Raw genomic sequence first — 8,799 nt, forward strand, 5'->3', positions numbered from 1 at the left:
AAGGCGAAACATCGATGTATATCAGTGAGGATGACAGTTGTAAGTGCAATTTGTTACCATTCATTTAAAGTAGAACTCATGTGAATGATATCTGATTTTTATTCCACAACGAATGTTTGAAATACAAACTGACTAGAGAAAAGTATCTTCTATATAAGGAAGGAAGTAATCAATTTGAAACTCTATACATGAATGTGTAGATCATGCAAAGAAGTAACTTTCAGACACAAACTGAAAGAAAGTCCTCCTGAAATAGCTACTTTCATATAAACTTTGAATTACACGAAAGAAAATAATTCTTTCGAAACAAATACTTCTATATGAACACTGAATTATACAACCCCTTCAATTCAAATAAGATAGGTAACTATCGAATACATTACCATGGCAATGAATACTTCATTTTCGAAAATTGAATAGTCTAAACCTAGACCAACGTACAATATACTGAAAGATAATTGAAATTTTATAGAAATGAAATCATTAAATGTTTTCAATATGGCGCCGTTATCATTATTAATAATAATTATTCAAGATTTTTATGCATATTTTTGCAAGAGTTCTAATGTGCACAGCATATTTTAAATTCACTTCCTCCATATGTATATATCTATTCATCCATTCAAACTATTTTGTTTTCGTTTCTATTGAGCTTTTTCTGAATATATGAGAAAGTTTCACCCACAAGAAAATAAATATTTCGATACGAAATCTCTAATTATTCATCTCTAACAGTGTATCTAAACAATAGATTTTGGAGAATGTCTACCGGTAAACAACTACTTTCCCGGATAACTCCACTTGGACATTGCCTTATATTCAATAGACATTCATGTAGGTGTGTAAAAAAATTGGGAGAAATACTTTAATATTTCGACATTTTATTTGAAAATACTTATTTCCTTATACGTATGTATCTCTCCTCGATGCAGTCTCAGGATTATTTTGAAATTATTACTCATTTAAGGAAATTTCAAATATTAACCTCTAGCTGAAATCACAATATGTATTTAGTAAAATGCAGTTCAATTTTATTGTTGCCGGAACCAATTATTATATACAGTATATATAGCTCCAATCCTCTATTTGGATCATAGCAGACAAAAGAAAGTTCATTTTCTCGAAACAACTCGTCTATTCACCAATGAAAATTGTATTATCAGCATGTTCATTATCACGATGAATTGTTGCATTTCACGATCAGATTACACCTTTTGTGAACCGGTATATAAGAGGAAATGCAATATTCAAAAGAGAAGAACAAATGAAAATAACAGTAACTCGCTAATTATTCTATAAAGTGAATAATAAAGCATAGTATAGTGTAGATCAAGGTTGTTGTAAATAATTTAAATGAACTGTTGCCTGCACAACGGTTTCGCTAATATTTGTATTAATTAGCATTACCATTCAAGAAATGTGATTGATAACCGCATTTTCGATCAACCACAACAATTCGCAACCGTCTATCTCATATGGCTCATATTCACATTTACATTTTTCGAAATAAGGAAAATGATGTATTGCCATTTAATACTGGAAAAAACATCAGAATGTAATAGATTTAAAGGAATGATAACAAATTCATTAATAGGAATGTTTTGTATACTTGCACAGAAAAGAGTTTAAAATGTCCATGTCCTAGTCCGAAATGACCAAATAAATTGACCAAATGACCAAAAAAATCTAGTTCTTTTGGTTTTCAGGATAACTAAACAGGAAAAACGAAAAATCGAGGTGCAATTTGTGGACGTATCTTCGTGTTCGTGAAGATATTAGAAATATGTTAATACTTTATCCCATGAACTTTCGACAACTTGAAAACAACTTGAAAATTGAATGTTAGGAATCGCAGGAATTCAGACCAGATTGTCTCTGGTCTGAATTCCTGACCATAGCGTCCTGGAAGGCAATGAAGCTGCTGATTCCCTTCCAAAAGAGAGTGCTGCAAGCAACTTCATCGGACCAGAACCTGTCATTGGCATCACTTCAGGCTTTGCCAAACAAAGATTGAACACCTGGATGGCAAAATTTATGGACTTCTGGCAGAATCTTCCAGGATTGGCTCACTCCAAGGCGTTTATCCACCCTTCGAAGCTTGATACCAAACAGTTGTTGGACTACAGTAGAGATGAACTACGATGTCTAACAGGCCTTCTTACAGCTCACTGTCATTTGAATCATCATAATATGCAGAGACTCGGATGTCGAAAGACAGTGTGTGTCGCCTCTTTTTGGAAAATGATGAAATAACAGAGCACATACTTTGTTCTTGCCCCGCTGGGGACCGAATCAGGTTTTTAGAGTTCGGCAGAACCGTACTCTTACCATCTAACCTGAAAGACCACTCACCATACAAACGAATCAGCTTCGTTAAGAATCTGGGTTTATTTGGTCGAGTGTGAATAGGTGTGAGCCAAGATAAACCCTTGCAGGTTGCCGTAGAGGGTCGAATAGACCCACTCACTTTGGACCTACAACGAAAGGAAGGAAGCAATCAATTTCAAAAAAGTAACTCTATACAAAGATGTGTAGATCATACAGAGAAGTAACTTTCAGACACAAACTGGAAGAAAAAGCCCTTTCGAAACTTTCATATAAACATCTCATGAACATTTCATTCGTGTAATTCAATGTTTATATGAAAGTAACTGTTTTGAAGGGACCTTTCTTTCCCAAAAATTAATCTCTCCTGAAATATACCCCTTTCAGTTCAAAGAAGATTTTTTTCATTTTGATTGATGGAGCATGAAATACCTTCATTTCCAGAAATATAAAAAAAATTATATAAACTTTAAACATCTAGTTTCAAAATTTAAATTTCAGAAACTATATGAAAAATCTCAAAATCATTATTAAGTTCTGAAAATCATAATTATAGTTGAAAATATGAATGATATTCCCGTTTCTCTTAGTCTTCAACTTGTTTATTTTGTTTTCAAATAATAAGTTCCAATTGTTGCAGAAAATAGTTTCAAATTCGCAAAATTCATCTACTTTGAACAATACTTAGAAGGAACAAACTAATGTCAACATTATGTTTTCCCAAATATTTATTGAAGACATATTAACGGGTGATAAATGATAAATATGACCTTGAGCGAAAGGACGGTTACAATTTTCAGAATACAGTTTTCTGGATTGACAGACTAGAAAAAATTTTAAACTAACCTCTTCCAAACACGTCTATATATTGATTTGGAAAATTTGTTTCTCAACATCAGGATGAAGTTTTTGAATTTTCAAAAAAAAATCTAAAAATTGAGAAGGTATTAATGAATTGTGGGTATCAAAATGTCATTGTTTCATATGGTGATCAAAGTTTTTGGAAAAAATAAACAACCGTTTCCTTTCAACTTTAGGATGTCTAACTATAATTACCTATTTTAAATTAAAAAACACAAAAACACTTGACATGCAGATATTATTTTGGCTTGACGCTTCTTAAATAGAACAGAGTTAATGTTTGTCATTGAATCAAGTGAATTATCCATTTTCCTACTTTTATTCATTTTGAAACTGATTTTGTTTTGAATTGACAAACTGTATATATTTTCCTGTAGGTACTTGTACATAATGCAATTGTTAGTGAAATAAAAAAATTTATGAAAGGAATATTAATTTATCATATTAGTAAAATTTCACGGAAATATAAAATAATGCGATACCTTGTAATTATAAACTAGTGATAATAAGAGGCAATTCAATTAAGAGTATAACTTCCCAATCTTGTCGACGAAAAAATATTAAAAGCTCAAATCTGAAAGCGCAAAGCTCACCTATCGTTCCTGTATTAAGTTCCTGCAAATATCCTAGAACGTCACAGAAAGGCACCGATAAGCACACACAAAACACCAAATTTCCGGAATAAAAATTCTCATATACGTTGAATTTTCCAACGGATTTCACAAAAGTTATCCCCAAATGTCAAAAGTCCTTTACAAACAACCCGAATCGGCGATTAATTCACCATTTGTTATTAGTGTCTGCACGCCAAAGAGAATCTAGTCGTCGGCGAACACCGTACTTTCATGTCTTTCAGCCAACTATGATATTCAACAGGTAGGTTGTATAAAATCAAGTTGGATAGAAGACAGGTATATCGCTGTTGCTGTTTTTTGAAGCGGAACTTGACCGTTTAACTGGGTTATAGTCGGTAGGAATGTGCCGCTCATTTTTTCGAAGGGTGCGGCTTAGGGAAAGGGAAACTTTATTTACAATTATACTTCGATGGTCCCGTCCTCGAGATCACACTGTAGTTTATGTTTCACACCCTTTTTTGGCGTAATGTTTATCAATGAGAATTAAAAAGTGCCCCTGACTCACGTTCCCATATCGCCTCGCTGTCCTATTCATTATGTTTCTTACGCTCGTACAGGCAAAGTGTTTATCAGTGAATAGTGTAGCGGAAAATTTTATTCGATAACAATGCCCAAACACAGAAAACGGAAAATCAAAGAGTTCCAAAGCACAATTAGGAGGAAAATAAGAAAATTAGAACTAATGTTGGATAAATTATCCTCAAGTAAGTACAAAATAAATGAAACAGTTTAATATCGTATAGAAATTTCCAAAACGGTAGCCGACTATTGAGTAACATCAATATCACGGACCTACAATAAAATCAAGCAGACGACCACATTTCTCAAATCATGAGTCAAATCTGTTTTGAGAAATGCAGCGATCGGCATTTGAACATGAGTAATATCTGTTCTCGGCCATCGCAGAGGTTTTTTCCAAAAAATGAGCCAACTGAATATGAGTAACATCTGTTCGGTGGCAATAAAAGGGAAAAATTATTGAGCTGAGCATGAGTCACATCTGATCAGCGTCAATAAAATAAAAACAAAAAGTGAAAAATAACGACACCCAGTCTTACAAAACATTTTGGTTCTAACAGGTGAGTCAGACTCTTCTGAAAGCACACAGGATACATCAGATTCACAAGAATCAGTTTTATCTGCACAAAGTCAGAGTGTTCAGCAAGTTTGCCAGTCGTCAGATCTTCCCAACCAGCAAGAACATCCGGAATTCTCCATTGAAGCCCTCCTTGGGTCAAGGCCACAAAATGAAACAGAGGAAGGGGCAGAAATAGCTCCTGAGTTGGCCGTACGGTGGGAATCGTTCCTTTTATGTGGTTTAGACAAAGAGGTTCGAAAAAAGTTACTGGAACAGTGGATTGTGCCCCGAAACTGTAAAAGTTTACGGGCTCCAAGTCTAAACCCAGAGGTCCAGGCGCTATTATCTCCAATAGACCTGAAAAAAGACAAGTTCATAGAGAACCTCCAAGAAATAATAGGGAAAGGTATCACAGCCGAAGGAACAGCTCTCACAAAAATCCTAGAACATAGCAATACTGATCCTTCGATCACCCAAGCCTTAGTGGACTCCGGAAAATTACTGACAGACATGTTTCATAATATTTCACTACACAGAAAGTATCAACTCTACAAATATTTCAATGATGCTGTTAAAAAAATTGCATCTCAACAAAAAATTGACACCTATTTGTTGGGTTCCGACTTTACTGAAAAATGCAAATTAGCAAAAACAGTTGAAAATACAGCTCAGGAATTGATAAAAAATAGAGAGCAACAACCATCAACGAGTCGTCATTTAAACTCACAGCGTCCAAACTACAAGAAAAGGATGAAGACCGAAGAAAGAAGGGGGGGAGAGCGATATGTGACATACAACAAACAAACGAAGAAGCCAGCGAGAGACAGAAGAATGAAAAAAGATCCCCAATACTACACCCGGAACAGAATCCAACGGAATTAGAGGTAGGTTATGGCGGTAGAATTAGCAACTATCTTCATAACTGGGAACAAATAACCCAAGATAAAAACATACTCTGTTGGGTGAAAGGGTATAAAATACCCTTTATTAAAAAACCTTTTCAGAAAAAAGTTCCCAATACTAATTCATCACCAGAATTTCAAGTGTGTATTAATAACCTCTTGAAAATAGGTGCCATCAAAAAAAGTAAACATTGTAAAAATGAATTTATATCATCATATTTCATTAGGAAAAAGCCGAATGGTAAAAACCGATTTATCTTAAACCTGAAAAAACTCAATAAATACTTGAATTGTCCACATTTCAAATTGGAAGACTATCGTACAGTAAAAAATCTCGTAGTTGATAACTGCTATATGGGGAATATTGATCTCAAGGATGCGTATTTTCTTTTATCAATAGATAAATCCGATAGGAAATATCTAAAGTTCCAATACAAAAACCAGCTTTATGAATTCACATGTTTGCCATTTGGACTTTCTATTGCCCCATTTGTTTTCACGAAAATTTTCAAACCAATTTCTAATCATTTGAGAAAACAAGGTCTTGTTTCCGTCATATATCTAGATGACATTTTATTATTAGGAAAAACTAAAGAAGAGTGCCAAAACAACATTACCTATACTGCAGATTTATTATCATCTTTAGGGTTTTTAATAAATAAGGAAAAAAGTAACTTAAAACCCACTCAAAACATTAAATATCTGGGTTTCGAATTCAATAGTAGAGACATGACTATGTCTCTGACTCCTGAAAAAGTTCAAAATATAATTTCTTTACTGGAAGTATCGAAAAGAAAGTCCCAAATAAAAATAAGAGATTTTGCAAAACTCATAGGTACGCTGGTATCCATTTGTCCAGCAGTCCCATATGGCTGGGTACACATCAAAAATTTTGAGCGAGAGAAATATAAAGCCCTAAAGATACATGGGGATTATAGCAAAATAATGGAATTACCAGGCTACCTAAAAACAGACTTCTTATGGTGGTTAAAAAATATCACGAATAGTAAAATGTCGTTAAAAGGGATATCTTATGTGCTAACAATTCACACTGATGCCAGTAGCTCCGGCTGGGGGGCAATGTGTAACGGAAAAATAGCAAAGGGATTCTGGGATATCAAAGAAAAAACTTTCCATATCAACTACTTAGAATTATTAGCAGCTTTCAGGGGTTTACAATCCTTTGGGAAAAATTACACAAAGTGTAATATACTGTTGCGAATAGATAATGTAACTGCAATATCTTATATAAATAAAATGGGAGGAATTAAATTCATAGAATTAAATAAAATTACTCGACAAATATGGGAGTGGTGTGAGAATCGTGAAATGGTTATTTTTGCATCGTACATAAACACAAAAGACAATACACTTGCAGATAGAGCATCGCGCGAAAAAAATATAGAAACCGAATATTCTTTAGATGATGAAGCATTCGAAAACATTTGTAGACTATTTGGTACTCCGCAAATAGATTTGTTTGCTTCATACCAAAACAAAAAGTGTACAAAATTTATTTCCTGGTATCCTGACCCGGAAAGTGAGGCAGTAGACGCATTTACTTTAAATTGGTCAAAAATATACTTTTACGCGTTTCCACCATTCTCCCTTTTACCTAGGGTCATTCAAAAAATTAGAAATGACAAAGCCAGAGGAATTGTTGTGTTCCCAGTATGGAAATCGCAACCTTGGTTTCCACTTATTGAACAATATATGACATTAAGACCCATATTATTTCCACCAAATGAATCTCTGTTATTATCTCCTTGCAGAAAACCGCATCCAATGTGGAGACACCTTACCCTGGGTGCCGCAATATTATCCGGATAGCATATCAAAAGAGAGGAATCCCAGAAACAGCAATTGATGTTCTGATTTCATCTTTAGCTGACAATACGTTAAAACAATACAACACAACATATAAAAAATGGTGGGCTTTTTGTGAAACCGAGGAAGCTTTCATTGCTGATCAGAATAAAATAATTGAATTCCTCAGCAAAGAACTCTCATCAGGAGGAAATTATAACACCCTCAATCAACATAGATCGGCAATGAAAACTTTATTTCATATAACAGATGATCATATAATATCTAGATTCATGAAAGGAGTATTTCGATTGAGACCTGTTTTTCCAAGGTATAACGAGACATGGGACCCAGACCCGGTCTTAGCATATTTTGAATCACAAACACCACTGGAATCATTGACCTTGGCAAAATTGACTCAAAAATTAGTTGTTTTGTTAGCACTTGTGACTAGTCAAAGAGTTCAAACTCTTATAAAAATTAAACTCAGCAATATCAATACTTTTGAAAACAGAATAGAGATTAACATAACAGATATCATCAAAACATCTCATCCTTCTAAATGTCAACCCAAAATAGTTTTACCCTATTTTTACCAGAAACCAAATCTATGTGTTGCAACGCTAATGAAATATTACATAAACACTACGAAAAACATAAGAAAGGGGCATGACCAGCTACTGTTAACAATTAAGAAACCACATCATCCCGCGAGCTCTCAAACAGTAGCAAAATGGATCAAAAAAGGGATTTCATTAGGAGGGGTGGATACAACAATTTTCAAGTCTCATAGCACTCGACATGCATCCACTTCGGCTGCATTTAAAAGAGGATTAAATATCGAGAGCATTAGACGCACAGCAGGATGGAGTCATAAATCTCATACATTTAATAAATTCTATAATAGAACAGTGCCTGAGAATTCTAAATTCGCAAAATGTATCATTAATGGAGAGTGTGTGGAAGGTGATGGGAACTAAACTATTATTTATAAGTATTTTTTTTCACAAAGGTTGTGATTCTAGGGTTATTATATATTAGGTAAATGCAGTATTTTTGTTTACAAATAATCATATTACATATATGGTTGCATACATTATAAAATTATCTAAATGTTAGTAATACTCAATAAATTTATTGTTCATGAACAAAAGGCTATTTAAAATATTTAAAAATAAAAATTAAAGAAAGA

General features: G+C 33.8%; 2 protein-coding genes across 2 annotated transcripts in view; one reads left to right on the forward strand and one right to left on the reverse strand.

Moving 5' to 3' along the window:
- LOC111504914 (uncharacterized) overlaps positions 1 to 4,083 on the reverse strand; it is a 148,084-nt gene extending 144,001 nt beyond the window's left edge. The window contains 1 exon segment of the mRNA XM_023159636.2: positions 3,780 to 4,083. The gene's annotated coding sequence lies outside the window, so the exon portion shown is untranslated.
- A 133-nt stretch (positions 4,084 to 4,216) lies between these two features.
- Positions 4,217 to 8,799, forward strand: LOC141486439 (uncharacterized). The gene is made up of 3 exons (XM_074184407.1): positions 4,217 to 4,525; positions 4,901 to 5,783; positions 7,574 to 8,799. The coding sequence occupies exons 1-2, from the start codon at positions 4,429 to 4,431 to the stop codon at positions 5,779 to 5,781; spliced, it is 978 nt and encodes a 325-aa protein (XP_074040508.1). The 5' UTR covers positions 4,217 to 4,428; the 3' UTR covers positions 5,782 to 5,783; positions 7,574 to 8,799.

This window comes from Leptinotarsa decemlineata, unplaced genomic scaffold, assembly GCF_025532065.1.
Source record: "Leptinotarsa decemlineata unplaced genomic scaffold, Ldec_3_MD MMD2_tig00026354_RagTag_RagTag, whole genome shotgun sequence".
NCBI lineage: Eukaryota > Metazoa > Arthropoda > Insecta > Coleoptera > Chrysomelidae > Leptinotarsa > Leptinotarsa decemlineata.

What these genes read in the sequence shown, in the direction of transcription:
- LOC141486439 (XM_074184407.1), top strand. Translation starts at nt 4,429, where the DNA reads ATGCCCAAACACAGAAAACGGAAAATCAAAGAGTTCCAAAGCACAATT. An exon ending in GTTGGATAAATTATCCTCAA is followed by an intron (nt 4,526 to 4,900) that starts GTAAGTACAAAA and finishes TGGTTCTAACAG; the next exon opens with GTGAGTCAGACTCTTCTGAA.